Genomic DNA, 14,843 nt, shown 5'->3' with positions numbered 1-14,843 from the left:
AAGTAGTGGGAAGGAGAGGACACATAGCTTGTTTTTTCCTGAGTCAAAGCATGAGAAAGGAGGTAGGTGAAGGGCTCTGGCACCTGCCTTGCAAGCAGAGAGGGAAGAGTCCAGCCAGCAGCACTCACCTCAAGCTGTAGGTCACCATTTCCTGGGGCAGGCTGTTCTTCTGTGCTCTGGAAGCAAAACATGGGAGTTGTTACTCTTCCCTGCAGTGCAGGGACTGATGCTGCACGCGTACTGTGTGCTGCTGGCTCTCAGAGCACCTGTGAGCAGGAGGCTCACATCAGCTCCCCTCTGCCTGCTGCTTTTGCTTTCTATCTCTCAGGCACAGCTCCAGCTGCTGTGTGTCCTGGTTTCCCCAAAGCTCCTTTTACACCCTCTCACTGCTCTTCCTCCTGGCTTGGCATTTAAGGCTGGGTTTTGCTGAGATTCCCAGCCTGTGCCCGCTGGGTAAGAGATGGCTCATCCTCACCTCCTTGCCCTGAGCTGCCTCCAGTAGACCAGAGCAAAAATGACTGTGAGTGTCAAGAGAAATCCCACGACGATTCCAGCTATTACTGGCATTGGGAGCGGAGTTGCATCCACACCTTGAGCAGCTGGAATCAAAAAGAGGAAAAATTGACAGAAGTAGGAGCCAGTGAATGACTACATTTACTCTGTTTATTACATTTACTACAGCCCATGAGCTCCCTCTTGCTTGCCATTAGCTGGTTGTTAATTCTCTCCAACCTGCATAGCCAGGTAGGGAAGAGGACAGAGCAGCTGTGAGATAATGTACCCATCTTACCTGAAAATGTGGTGAACGACACTGCAGGGGCCACTGGGTCGTACTTGGTGAAGGCAGCGATGCTGAACCTAGGGCAAAGCGGAGTCATGCATCAGGGGCAGCCAGCAGCAGGCAGAGCCAAGGGTAAGGGCCAGCTGCCTCTGTGTTGGAAGAGGCTGGTTTTCCGGGATGGGATTTAATGGGATTTAGGGGATGTATTGAAGTGGTCTTTCCTCCCTTCTCTGCCTCGCGGACAAGTCTGTTACACTTGGGAGAATGTCAGAAAATGTCAGAAAGTGCAAATGGGGAACAGCTCTCCTCCAAGGCACTACCTGCAGACAGGCAGCGAGCTGTGCTCGCTTACTGGGTAGAAAGAGGGAAAGTCAGCAGCAGGCTGGGAGGATGGAGGTGGGCTGAGTCACCGTCTCAGCTCACGCCAGCCCATTAATTCCTGGGAGAGATGAGCCTGGTGACTTTGAAACAGGGGCACCTCGGCTGGTGGGGCTGAGCCCCGACCCAGACCATACAGAGCACGGAGCTGGCTGGGGCCTCCTGCTCCCTGTGGAGATCTGCCCTACATCCTCCTCCTCCGAGCAGTGCACACACCAAGCCTCACAGCACCCTGCAGAGCTGAATTCCTTCTCCTCCTAGTGCGTAACATGGAAGAGCAGGTCCTCTGGTACCCTAAATGCAAGGTAGGGCTTCCAAACATAGCTTTGGATTTTAGCAGCCTAGGGTTTGCAGAGTCCAGGGTGAGCTCCCTCTGGCAGCATCCCAGACCTGGCTTCTGGGAGCAAAGATCTCTGGAAACTGGGCCCGCAGATGCTGTGGTATGAGATAGGGGTTTGTGGATAAATAACTCACTGAAAGATAGGAAAGAAGGGTTGGATTACAGAGCAGAAACGGGCTGTCAGGGGTACCTGCTTTTCACCACACTGCTAATGATTAACTGGTAAAACAATAGGGAGGATATACGTTATTTAGGGAAGCCAAAATGAAAGTGGTGATAAGTACATGTTACTCAGTGACAGTAGGTGGTGTAATGACACCGTAACAGAGCTGCTCCCTTACCGAAAGTGGATGCTGGAGGGAAAATGGCAACTGGGCAGCGTGAAGGTGGAGATACACACAGGCTGGGACAGTGTTTGGGGGGCAGAGGGGTCTCCTGCTGTGTTTGTGCTGTTGTTAAACTACCCTCGAGGCTGCTGGCAGCTAGGAGACGGAGTCTGGCAGATCTTGGTCTGAGCCAGTGCCCTGGCAGCCCTCAGACGCACAGCAGTGCTGGCTGGAGCAGAAAGCCAGACCCGAGGCTGCAGGGGTTAAGCAGCAAGGTTTGCTGAGCCATGCCTGAGGGTGAGTGGGCAGGAACAATAGCAAGAAGGAAAAATAGATGGGCAATCAATCTCAAACCTTCTCAGTCAATTGGATGCTAGCCCATGCCTGCTCTGGGATGCAATACCTCAACACCTGCATGGGCACGGGATGGGAATGCAGGATCATTCAATTATCCTGCCAGGCATGATAATACGTTGCCTCAGGAGAGCTGAGAACAGCTGTTAGCTCTTGACATCCTGCTGTGGGTGGGATTTCCAAGGGAATGGCTCTCTTGAAAATCCCTTTTGTTCTCCTCTGCCACCCACCTGACTCAGCCCTGTGCTGACAGCGACCTTTATTCTTTGCCAGAGCTGGCCCAAACAGGGCGCTTGAGTCCCTGTTTGGTAACACGTGTACATCTCAAATGGCTCCAGTTTAAGTTTTTTTTTTTGTTTATTTGTTTTTTTTTTGTGTGTGTGTAAGCGTGGAGCCTGCACATAACAGAATTAGAAAGAGAAGCAGAAGAAAACAAGAAAGGCAGGAGAGCCAGCAGGTCCAAACCTGGCACCAGGGACCTGGACTCCACTCACCCCAAACTTAAGGGCAGATCTAAGCCTCCGCATTTTACCCATATGAGAATGTGAGGCTCTCTTGTCATGCACACACTCTCTCAAGTTATTCGTCTCTCTTTTCCCAAAGCTCTGAGACTTCTATTATTATTCAGCCATCCTTGTTATATGTTCCTTTAAATTGGAGAGGGACAATCTTCTAGATTCTGGAGGACCCTTTGTCAGGACTGCCTGGAAATATGGCCCCTATTAACAATGGACTGACTAAAGAAAGGATTCTTTGTTCATAGAAGAAATCTTGTTTTACCAGCAAATATTTTAAAGGAGCCCTACAATAAAGTATGTATGCTAGTACATTCATGTTGCTGTATTTTATTTACTGTCGAATAAGATTGTGAATTTATGGACCTTGTGATCTGTGTGTGTGTATGTCTTGTGAGGAATTTGAACCTAAGGCTGTGCACTTGCAACCCTCAACCTTTGGGACCCCGGCTGCGTAGGCACCATTTGAACTAACGTCCCCACTCCCCGTGTGCGTGTGGCTCTGAGTCATATCCAAGTAACAGCACCCATTTCCAGTCTTAGCCTAGAGGTGGACAACCGTCCAGCTCCCAAGACAACCTACACAGCCCTTGTCAGCCTCGACTTTGGTTTCTGCTCTCCCTCTCCTTGCCCACTTCCACCAACATCCTCTGATACATCAGCCCTTGCATCCCTCAAATGCTGCTTGGCCGAGCAAACCCCGGGCTCTGCTCTTGGGGGTTTGCAGAGTACGAGGGTGAGGTGAGAGCGAGGGCGCTGCTGGCACCTTGCAGGGGACTCGTGGGGTCCCTTCTGTCCTGCAGCCTCTCAGCAGGGAGGCTGGCATCTCTCACCTGTACTGCTCGTTGGCTTTCAGCTTCCCGTTGCATGTTGCCCTGGACTGGCCACACTCCTCTGTTCCCACTGGCACTCGCCAGGTTTCAGGGGACCTCCTGGAGCTCGGGTGGAAGGGATTGGGGATTAGCACAGCCAGGTAGGAGTCCTCCGTCCCGTAGTAGTGGTCATACCACGTGCTGGACATAGTTTTCTGGGTGGGCCTCAGCACTGAAGGGGAACATGCAAGAGGACAGAGGTAGCATGGACGTGGTGTGCAGGGGACCCGCTGCCCTCTGGGGAGCCACTGCAGCTCCGAATGCACAGGAGCACTTACGTGAATCATTAGTGGTAGCGACGACACCATAGTACTCGATTTGGCCATTCTCCTCGCTGAACAGGTCAGATGAAATGATGACTGTGGAGCTGGCCTCTACCTGGAAGACGTCTGCTCGCAGGGGTGGTGGCAGGGCTGGAAGGGGAACCAGCAAGCACAGCCTGTTAGTGTGCCCTAGCTCCCACGGACCCATTGCTCAGCACGTGATGGCTCTCAGCATCACCACCCAGAGCCCTGCCCCTGACCAGTGTGGGGCACGCAAAGCTCAGAGATGTCTGAAGAAGTCCCCAGGTCTAATCAGCAACACTCACTGTCCTCTCCCGGGGTCTGTGGCAAGGCTGTGGGAAAGAAGGGCACTCACCCTCCACTGTTGTGTTGCAGAGCAGAAGCACAGCCCGGCTCCTCACGGCATTCATGCCCACTGTGCTGACCGTGATTCGGTAAGAAGAGTCTGGGCCCAGCCCCTCCAGCCTGGCCATGCTCGTAGGAACGCTCACGATGTACTTGGAGGTGGGGGGTCTGTCAAAGAGTCTCTCTGTCACCACCTCATAAGCCTCCACGTCTCCTGGAGAGCTGGTCCAGTTCAGAAAAAGGCTCCTGGACTCCGGTAGGCATTGCACATCCTCCACTGGGTTTGGCTCTGCGAAGGAGACAGCCCTGGCTATGGCAGGCCCTTAACGTACTGGGCCAGAGAAATCCCAGCCCCAGCCCATGTGTCACCATCACAGTCTTGTACTGCCAGTCCCAGGGTCAACAGGAGAGCTCAAAGTGTTTGGATAATGCTCTCAGACACATGGTCTGATTTTTTGGGTGGTCCTTTGGGGACCCAGGAGTTGTACTGGATGATCCTTGTGGGTCCAACTCGGGATATGATTCTATGACATCTGTGGCTCAGGAAACTTCTGTGCCAAGGGCCACAGGACAAGGTGAGTGGGTCAGGACCTGAGCAGGAGATGGCTTTTAAGAGAAGCAGTTTAATGGAGCTCTCTGCAGAGTCTGCTTTGCTCTACCAGTAGCCAGGCCACCGGATCATGGGAAGTGGTGGGGTTTAGGGAGCTGATGGCTTCTGGAGGGGTCACCTTGCTGCTCTCCTGTATCTCGCACCAGGAAAACTTGCACCCTGCTGCTGAACCCCAAGGGCTGATTCAGCCTCAAGCCCCCCCAGCCATTTCTCAGCCCTCCTAGACCCAAGGCAGTGCATACCCACCCATTGGCACTGCCAAGAGCTTGGTGCTGCTCCAGTAGGGCCCAGCCACGCAGCTCAAGGAGATGGAGTAGTTCCTCCCTGGCACCAGCCCCTGCAAGAGGTGCTGGACTTGTCCTTTGGCGAGAGTGTGCCGTGAGGGCAGAGAGCCGTTCCTGGGGTCCCGCAGCCACAGCTGGCAGTCGTCCTGCTGGCCAGGGACACTGTCCCAGGAGATGAGCATCGTGCTGTTCCCTTCTGCCACCGCAGAGAGTTTTTTGGGAACAGAGGGGACTGCAAGGAAAACCACACCGGGGGAAAGTTACTGGGATGCCAGGCCCTCTCTTCCATTTGTAGAGGTACAAGCAGAAGATGGGGAATATGCAGGGAAACTTCATGTGCTCAGTGATAACACTCCTGCAGCTGCTGGCTGCCACTACCAGAAACGGCTTTTAAATGGCAATGGGAGGACAAGCAGAGTGATGAGCATGAGGAGACGGCTTCTTCCTCTCGCTAATTAGCAAGTTGCATCAGAGACCTGCCTGAAGGGCTCTGCATGTGACTCCCAATACCCCGCAAGGGGCTGGCTGAGCATGGGAGCAGAGACCTCTGGATTTCCCAAGCAAAGTGCAGGGACTGTGGGGATAAGCACATGAAAAGGCTTATTGTGCTTATCTGCAATTTCCACATTCCTGAAAAAAAAAAAAAAAAAAAAAAAGCCTGGCTTCCCCATATTTCCCATGCCAGGAATTTTCTGAGTGCCTGGGAGAAAGGCAGTGGGGATGGTGAGGTACCAAAGGGCAGCCGTATTGCCTGCTCTCCCCTCCACTGGCTCACCCAGACCAAGATCCCACTGCTAGAGCCATACCAGCTTCCAGACAACATTCCTGGCCCCATCCCTGCCCCTTCCCTCTGCAGGAGCTGAGCCTGCCCAGCTGGGGAGGGCTGAGCATCACGCACGACCCCCAGCTCCCACCACTTACTCGTCCAGTCGCTGATGTTCTCTGCGGAGGCTGCGTAGGGCCCTGCCATGGACACCACTTCCAGCAGGTATTTGTGTCCCGGAGCTAGGCCAGAAAAGGTGAATTTGCTGGTGCCTTTCCCAACAGATGTGTTGGCTGCCAAAATACCCGACCCAGAGTGATACAGGAGGAGCCTGTAACCGTCTTGTCCGTGGGGTTCAGCTCTCCAGGACACGCTCAGCCTGTTGGGATACCCTTGGTTCGTCATGTACACGTTTTGGGGTGCCAGGGGATCTAGAGAGACAGGATGAGCATCATGTATCAGTGAAGGGTCCGAGGACATTGCTCAGTCACTGGCAGTGTCATCGGAAGGGATGCACCATGCAAGACAGGGCTCTTTGTCTCGGCTGGACGGCTGCACCCACCAGCCTGGAGGCAGCTCAAAGCAGCTTCTGCAAGCTTCAAGTGGTGCCTGGCTGAACAGAGACAGCCTTGTCCCAGCTGCAGCAAGCCACCGAGACGGGCGAGGAGGGTGCACCCAGCCAGCTGGAGGTGGGAGCTGAACACCCGTACCCTTTGCTACAATCCTACACAGGCTACACCTGCACCCAGCAAGGCACAAAATCACCCTCAAACCCCACTACTCACACGTCCAGTTGCTGACATTCCCTGCAGGTGTCCGGTAGGGCCCAGCTACGGAGACCACCTCCAGCACATACTTGCTTCCTGGGGCCAGGCCCGTGAAGGTGAAGTTGTGGGTGTCTCTCCCAGCTGAGGCCGTAGCTGCCACGGCGCCCAGCCTGGCGTGGTGCAGGGTCAGGGTGTAGCCGTCTCGCTCCCCGGCCGCGGCTTCCCAGGACGCGCTCAGCCTGTCGGGGTGCCCCGTGCTCAGCAAGCGCACGGCAGCCGGGGGCAGCGGGCCTGGGGAGTCATCAGACCTGGTATTAGGGACCGGAGGCCAGGCAGAAAGAAAGAGATGCTTGGTGGGACACTGTGGGGCAGGATCGGTGCTCCCTAAGGTCTGGATATGCAGGGCCACTCCAGCATGCTCCCACTCCTGACTTTTCTTCTCCATCCCCTTCCCACCTCACCTTTACCTTCCCACCTCACCTAACTTCTCACCCTTTGTGGTCACTCACTCACCAGCCCTTCTTCATCCACATCCTACTCTCACTCTCCTCCCCGTGCCCAGCTGCCAGACCTTGCCACAGGTGTATGCACACACCCTCCAGCACACAGAACTGGCAGAGGGCTTGTCTAAACCTCATGCAGCCCTAAAATCCCTCTGGGTGGGCAGAGGGGTTGGGCTCGTTCATCTCCAGAGCAGAGACCTGTTCTGCTGGGAGAAAGAGCTGGATGACCCTCTTCTACCGCTCTGATTCACAGACCTTTATGGTAATGTGTTTTCTACCTGCTGGAGGAGACTCAACAAGGGTGCAAATGCTTGGGTATACAGGGAGATGGGGCTGCTTGGGCAGGGGGATTTCCCCATGTGGGCACAGCTGGGCAACCCTGCATGTCACCAGCGTGTACTTGTGCAAGCCTGCAAAGTTCATAGGCACAAAATCCATGTGCCTAGGAGGGTAGCAGCGTGCCCATGCACGTGGGTACACACACCTCCAAAGGCACCAGATCCCCCGTAAACCTCCCAGACCTCTCCAGGGCTGCCCAGTGCAGCCTCTCCCACCCCTCTGCAGGAGACGCTCCTCTGGGCACTCACGTGTCCAGCCACTGATGTTGGGTGCTGCTGCCTGGTATGGTCCAGCCGTGGCACTGGCCTCCAGGGAGTACTGGCATCCTGGGGCCAGGCCCGTGAAGGTGAAGTTGTGGGTGTCTCTCCCAGCTGAGGCCGTAGCTGCCACGGTGCCCAGCCTGGTGTGGTACAGGGTCAACATGTAGCCGTCTCGTCCCCCGGCCGCGGTTCCCCAGGACGCGCTGAGCCTGTCGGGGTGCCCCATGCTCAGAAAGTGCACAGAAACGGGGGGCAGCGGGCCTGGGGAGAAAATACAGGTTATTGGCAGGAGCCATGTCTGGGCTGAAGGAAGGGAGATGCTCCATCTCCGTGCCAAGCCCCAGGTGCTACAGGAGTTGGACCTCTGCAAGGTCCCGAAGGGTGGCTTTGCTCTTGGCTCTCTGGCAGCTGCCTCAAGGGATTTCCTCCTCCCTAGGGCTGCATGTGGATGGCTACTTGGGTGTGGGTGGCCAGGCCATGGGGATTGTGTGGATGGGAGAGGAAGGCAGGATCTGTCTGGACCAGTATGGCCTCTGACTTGAACTGGGAAGGAAGGAGATCTGGTGGAGGACACCTGGCTGCAAGGAGAGCATCATACTCACGTGTGCAGTGGGTGAGGTTTGGGGTGCTGGTGTGGTAGGGCCCAGCCGTGGCTCTCACCGCCACGCTGTAGCGGGTGCCGGGGTTCAGGTTTTTGAAGGTGTGACTCCTGGCATCCCCAGCCAGCACTGTGTGCCCAGCACGACTGCTGGAGGCAGTGTCATGGAGCTCCACCACGTAGCCCTCTGCTCCGTGCCCTGTGGCTGCCCAGGATGCCCGCAGTGCCGAGGCAGAGGGGCTGCTCAGGGTGAAGTTGGCAGGGGCCAAGGGATCTGAAAACAAAAAAAAAAAAAAAAAAAAGGGAGAGGGTCACCCCCTGCTGTGTGCCACGGTGCTGGGAGCTGGCTGCCTGGCCGGGGGGGTGCTCATGCATCAAGCAGGGGGCAGGGTGGCCACCAGAGATCCTCCCAGAGAGAAGAATGGGGGCAAATGGGCAGTCAGTGCGCAGGGCTCCAAGCACAAAATCCCTGGGGATTGTAGCTGGACAAGGAGGGGAGATGCCCAGAGCCATTCCCTGGTGGGGATGGGGGTCTGGCTCCACGCAGGGGAGATGTGAGGACAGCTAGCAGAAAGGAAGGACGAACGTGCACAGCAGGGAGGGGTTGGGATGGGGAAGGTGGTGGTGGGCACTCTGCAGGGCTCAGAGGGGGGCTGCGGGGCACAGTGGAGAGCCCTGTGCTCAACCCAGCCGCTCAGACTCACATGTCCATTGGGTGACGTTGGTGGAGGAGGCTTCAAAGAAGCCTTTCACAGCAAAGACCTGCACAGCAAACTTGCTGCCTGCCTCCAGGTGAGTCCAGGTGACGTTCTGGGCGTCCTGACTCAAGGTCTGGACCCGCTCCCTGCTCCGGGTGGTGAGGCTGTACAGAACAGCACGGTAGTGGTCCCTCCTGCCGGGGGGCTTGTTCCACCATGCATGAAGCTCCGAGGAGCTGCCTGGGTTGGTAAGGCTCAGGTTTGTTGGAGCAGCAGGAACTGCAAGGAAAGACAAATATACAAGTTGGAACGAGTTGTTGCAGTCCTGAACATGCAACAAAATCCCCAGAGAGGCCTTACTTTCCCCGGGCAGCCAGCACAACAGCCCAGCAAGTGCCCTGTGCCCCTTGGTGCGAGAAGGCTGCAAGAGACTGGCGATGACCACAGGCCAGCAACATCAAGAAAAAGGCCACGGTGCCCTCCAGTCCTCCTCCAAACACAGATCCCATCCCACCTGAGGCTCCTTGCAGCTCCCCTACCTGCGTCACCTGAGGGTGCTGAGGATGCTCACCTGTGCACCCAGAGGTGTTCCTGGGGAGGGAGCGGTAGGGGCCGGCTACTGCCCAGATCCCAACAAGGTAGCAAGTCCCTGGTGCCAGCCATCCCAGGGTGATGTTGGTGCTGTCTTTCCCTGCTTCCAGGTTCCTTGCTGGTGAGGACGAGCCCTCCTCGTGCACGCTGAGCAGGTATCCATCCCTCTGCCCAGGAGGGGTCTCCCAGTGCACAGCCAGAGCCCAGGCAGTGCTGACAGGGCTTGCTGACAGGGAGAGAGGAGGTAGTGGGACTGCGGGAGAGAAACGGCGTTACAGGGGACAAACCTGGGATGCACAGGACTGACTCTCATTTGGGGACGAAGCTGGGAGCTGCAGGACTGCGAGCACCGAAAATGCTGCCTAAAAAGTGCTGAGAGCAGCAGGTTGCTCCCAGGTACAAGCTGCTCCCTCTGTCCCAGGTGATAACACGTCACCACCGTGGCCCCAGAGTCCCTGTCCCAGCGTGTGGGGCAGGCTCCCCGTGTGCCCCATTGAACCCCTGGGCCCAGAATGAGCGCGGCTCCCAGCATCCTGAGCAGAAGACGGGCACCAGTGGTGCTGCGGGGACGTGGGCACAGGATCCTCCTGCAGGACAGCCCTGGGGCTCCCTTTGGCCCCCAGCCCCTTGCCAGGCTGGCTGCCAGGGCTGGGACATGCAGAGGGGCTGGGACACGCAGAGGGGCTGCCTCCCTACCTGTGTAGCCGATGGCAGTCTGAGAGGAGGTGCGGTGAGGCCCAGCCTGCGAAATGATCTCCACCCGATATCGGGACCCTGGCACCAGCCCCTCCAGGTCAAGATGGGTGACTCCACGGGGGACAGACACGTTCCTGATGATGGACAGGGACTCAGCCACCGAGAGCTGTACCAAGTGGTCTCTGCCACCGCCTGACTCCACCCAGCTCACGTGCAGCTCCTGGGGACTCCGGCCAGGCTGTGCGCTCACGTTAGCCAGAGACAGGGGATCTAGGAGGAAAAACAGCGTGGAAGTCTGTGAGCTGGTGAAGGAAAGCAGATGGAGAGGTCAAGACCCAGCCCACACCTCCGCACAGGGCTAAAGGAGAAGTGTGGACAGCTGACTGCCAGCTCTCCCCTTGCTGGCACCCTGTGCAACCTGCCCATGCACGTCCCCAGGGTGCTGCTAGCGGGAGGCACAGAAGAGAGCACTCTGCTCCCCCGTGGGCTGCTCACACAGCACCACAGAATGGTTCAGGTGGAAGGGACCTCTGAAGGACACCTGGTCCAACCCCCTGCCCAAGCAGGTTGCCCAGGACCGTGCCCTGTTCCGTGGAAAGGCAGCAGCAAGCCCAGAGTGGTCTCTGTGCCCCCTCTTGCATCCCTCTCCTGACAGTCTGAGGCCAGCCTTGACATAATGCATGCTCCAAGTAGAAGGTTTGGCATGACTGGGGAAAGCCTGAGCTGGGAAAAAGCATTTTTGGGGGCCCAGAAGCCAGCACACAGCACCTAGGTCATGACACACGCTCCCATTCCCAGGAGCATGGATCATAGATATCTCACTGGAGCCTCCTTCCAGAGGTGGCCTGGGCACGTCCATGTCACTGCGAGCCCTGCGGGCAACACCAGGATGCCCTATCCCTGCAGGAGGTCGGGACCACTCTTCACTCACATGTCCACTCGGTGGCAAAGTGTGATGAGGACCTGTACGGGCCAGCAAGGACCGTCACCTTCAGGAAGTACTGAACTCCGGGGGACAGCCCCAGGAAGGTGAAGTTGTGGGTGTTTGGCCCCACGGAGATGTTCCTCTGCATCGGATGGCTCTTGCTGTAGAGCTGGAGGTGGAACTGGTCCACGTCGCCGGCAGCCTTGTCCCAGAAGGCTGAGAGTCCCAGCGGGCGCCGGGTGTTGGTCAGGGTCACGCCGGATGGAGCCAGTGGATCTGAGAGAGGAGACAGCAAGCAGTGAGCGGCAGTCGTGGTGCAGGCGATGTGCTGGCACAGGATCTGCCCCAGGATGAGTTACAGCCTTTTTGTTTCGGGGGACAACATCAGAAAGGAGTTGGGAATACAACAGCTGACCACAAAAAGGGCCCTCTGCCAGCACGCACTCATCCTGGGCACCCTCAGATGCTTGTGCCCAGTGGGCTTTGGTCACCAGCCCTGGCAAATCAAACCCCAAATAGTCTGAACTTATAAATAATAATCTGCCCTACAACAGACGTGGGAGCGCATCCCCACCCTGCCTGCTGGGTGGCATTTGGTAACGTTTTCCCATTCTGTGATGGGTCTCTCCTGCGCTGAGGACCCTTTCGCTGCCAACCTGGCTGAAAATGGCTCTGCTTGTTCTTCCACTCGTCCTTTGTCTGTCTAGCCCTGCCCCTGCGTCCCTGCTATACACGGTCCACGTTCTGCCTTGCTTCCATGCCACAAGCTCTCTGCTCTCTCTGGCCAGGCCCTGGTTGCAGCCTGCAGGAGGGCTGGGGTGGGCGTTGTGCACTCACAAGTCCATTCCGTCGCTGATCGCACGCTGGATCTGTAAGGCCCAGCCAGAGCAGCCATCTCCAGTGTATACTGTCGCCCGGGGACCAGGTCCTCAAAGGTGACGTTTGTCCAGTTGTTCCCCACAGACACGTTCCCGACCTGCTCCTGGGATTTGGTTTCCCGGAGGGTGCCTGTGTAGCCAGTGTTGCCAGCAGGAGCTGCTCTCCAGGAGGCTTGCAGAGAGGTGCTGTGGCCCCGATTGCTGAGGGTCAGCTGCTCCGGGGGCAAAGGATCTAGGACAGGTAAGGGCTAAAGTCACAGCTGCGCCTGGACTGGGGTCACCAGGCAGAGGTGCAGCCCAGGATGCTTTTCCCTTTGCTAGGAGCACCCACACCAGGGTCCTCTGGCCACCTGTGGGGTCTGAGCAGGCCACCATCAGCCCCGCTGACACCCACAGGCTAGTTTGGCAGCGGGGGGAACATGCCCAGAGACTGAACCAGCACAGAATCCAAAGTGGCATGGTAGGAGAGGGCTGCCCTGGTGCTGGGGGCAGGGGTGGGCGAGGTGGTGTGGAGCAGGGCAGCAGAGAGGTGGTTCAGGGCAGATCCAGCCTGAGCAGTGCCACCAAAGCGGGGCTGAGGAGGGGCTTTTTATTGGGTGAATTTTCAAAAGTCCCATGCTATGACGTCCCCTGAGGCACAACAAGAAGGGAAAGGACAGGACCTAGTGGGAATCCCAGGGCCGGCCATGGTGAGACTCACGTGTCCAGTTGGTGATGCGCCGGGGTGCAGATGTGTAGGGGCCAGCCACAGTGCTGACCTCAAAGGTGTAGAGGGTCCCAGGGCGCAGGCCCTCATAGGTGAAGTTGGTGACACCTCTGAGCAGTGAGCTGTTCTCCCCCGGGTGCTCCACAGGGCCAAGGGCCAGCAGGTAGCCCTCTCCCATTGCCTCCTCCCAGCTGGCTAGCAGGCTGTAGGGGCTGCCCTGGCTGGACAGGCTCACGCCCGACGGTGCCAGTGGCTCTGCAAGGGACAGGGACAACGTCACACACGTCGCTGCGTGGGGCAGTGCATCAGGCAGCCAGCTGCAGCAGTCTCCCCACCAAATACAGGCAGCTGGGGCTGCAGAGAGAGCCTTTTACTGCTCTCAGCTCTAGGGGCTGAGTGAGAGCTCCATCACCACCACTGTTTAAGGCTCCGGTCATTTTCCCTGGGGTGGCAGTCCTGGGGCAGGTGTCTGAGTGCTGACCATGGCTCCGTGAGTCACGCAGGAGGGACTGGGACAGGGGAGATGCTGCCCTGGATGGACTGGTGGTGATTTACCCCCAGCGAACCAGCTGCTGTGAGCAGAGGACAGAAGCTCTCTTGAACACCAGCCCCATGGGTTACGAGAAGGATCAGGTTGGGTTAGTGCCTGCCACTACCCAGCACAGGTCTGGCCATAGATTTTCGACTCACTCCTCAGGAGGAACCACGGTGCAGCAGATTTTGGGGCTCCTGAGGCCAGCTGCCACCTTACTCACAGCCCCATTTTTGCCCCCACTTCAATCCCCACTGCAGGCCCACCAGCCTCCCGCATGCAAGAGCTCAGCCCCTCTGCAGGGCACCAAAAATAACCCAGAAAAAACGCGCTTTGGCTTTCTGCTTACGTGTCCAGGCTGCTGCGCTGTGGGCAGAAGCCCGGTAGGGGCCAGCCACCGCTGTCACCTGGACAGAGTATTGCTTCCCAGGGCTCAGCCCGTGGAAAGTGACGTGACTGCTGTCTCCCCCGACGGAGATGTTCCTGGCTGGAGTGCTGTCCTCTGCCTCCCGCAGCGTCACCAGGTAGAAGTCCCTTTCTCCCGCTGGGGTGCTCCAGTGGGCCTGCAAGGAGCTCTGCTCCTCCGCATTGCTCAGGGTCACGTTGGTGGGGCTCAGGGGGTCTGGAAGGGAGGGGAATGTGGTGTTGGTCAAGGTTATGGCGTGCTCTGAACCCCATGCCCAGGGCTCGCTGTCTTGGCTGTAACTCAGGACTGTCAGCACCAAGGTGTTGGGCACACCAGCATACAGGGCATACAGTCCTGTACTGCTCGGTCAAAAGGGAAAAGCAATAGTGTGAGCAGGTGCCATGCAAGACCCTAAGATCTCCCCATGTACCCTGGAGCCTCTCTCCCTACTTCCTTATCTGCAGGATTACATCCAGCCTTAGACATCGTTTTAGAGCATGCTGTTTCCACTCCCCAGTGCAACCATTCCTGGTCTAGCGGAGCTCAGATGAAGCTGGCAGCCCCACTGTGAAATTCCTAAAGGGCCCCTTCATCTCCACTCGTATGAGCTTGCTGATATTCCCAGGAACTGGCCTGGATCGAACTGGCCGGCCGCCCTGGCTTGTTCGTCTGGCACTGGGACGTCCGTGCAGCCGGGTAGGTCAGAGCTGCAGACAGCGACTGCAGGGACTGAGTCAGGCTCGCTCCAGAGCAGAAAAAAAAACAGCTGGGGTTGTGGAGATCTTCCAAAATCCCAGCTGCAGAGTCAGCAGTGAGCAGGCTCTGGCTTCCCGGACTGGCAGAGCTGGAGGCCTGCAGTCTGGTGACACCCCATCCTTACACGTGTGCCTGGCAGTGAGCGACACGGGGCCAGGACGAGCCGCTGGGCACAACAGTCCCAAGCCTGCAGTTTGGCATTTTCCTAATCTGCTCGTCACTAGAGAGGGCCAGCGCTTGCCTGGCGTTCGGCGTGAACTCATTTTCAGGAGTCATTGCACTGTCCAGGCCTTGGATCGCTCTCTCCATTTTCCCTGTGGTTTCCTGGGAAGGTCT

The 14,843-nt window shown here is 57.4% G+C and overlaps 1 protein-coding gene across 6 annotated transcripts in view; it reads right to left on the bottom strand.

The window, feature by feature from the left end:
* Positions 1-14,843, bottom strand: part of LOC106046179 (receptor-type tyrosine-protein phosphatase V-like) — a 39,656-nt gene that overhangs the window by 13,006 nt on the left and 11,807 nt on the right. For all 6 annotated transcript variants that reach the window (XM_066982871.1, XM_066982874.1, XM_066982876.1 and 3 more), the window contains 18 exons: positions 13,695-13,967; positions 12,808-13,068; positions 12,067-12,339; positions 11,236-11,505; positions 10,305-10,574; positions 9,589-9,861; positions 9,024-9,296; positions 8,324-8,593; positions 7,710-7,982; positions 6,638-6,910; positions 6,011-6,283; positions 5,052-5,321; positions 4,206-4,484; positions 3,845-3,979; positions 3,528-3,738; positions 791-858; positions 476-599; positions 129-176 (listed from right to left, as the gene is read on the bottom strand). In XM_066982871.1, the coding sequence (XP_066838972.1) occupies positions 129-176; positions 476-599; positions 791-858; positions 3,528-3,738; positions 3,845-3,979; positions 4,206-4,484; positions 5,052-5,321; positions 6,011-6,283; positions 6,638-6,910; positions 7,710-7,982; positions 8,324-8,593; positions 9,024-9,296; positions 9,589-9,861; positions 10,305-10,574; positions 11,236-11,505; positions 12,067-12,339; positions 12,808-13,068; positions 13,695-13,967 (4,117 nt within the window). The remainder of the gene's footprint in view (positions 1-128; positions 177-475; positions 600-790; positions 859-3,527; positions 3,739-3,844; positions 3,980-4,205; positions 4,485-5,051; positions 5,322-6,010; positions 6,284-6,637; positions 6,911-7,709; positions 7,983-8,323; positions 8,594-9,023; positions 9,297-9,588; positions 9,862-10,304; positions 10,575-11,235; positions 11,506-12,066; positions 12,340-12,807; positions 13,069-13,694; positions 13,968-14,843) is intronic.

The sequence above is a fragment of the Anser cygnoides genome, chromosome 25 (genome assembly GCF_040182565.1).
Source record: "Anser cygnoides isolate HZ-2024a breed goose chromosome 25, Taihu_goose_T2T_genome, whole genome shotgun sequence".
Taxonomy (NCBI): domain Eukaryota; kingdom Metazoa; phylum Chordata; class Aves; order Anseriformes; family Anatidae; genus Anser; species Anser cygnoides.
This window is presented reverse-complemented; position numbering and strand designations above follow the sequence as displayed.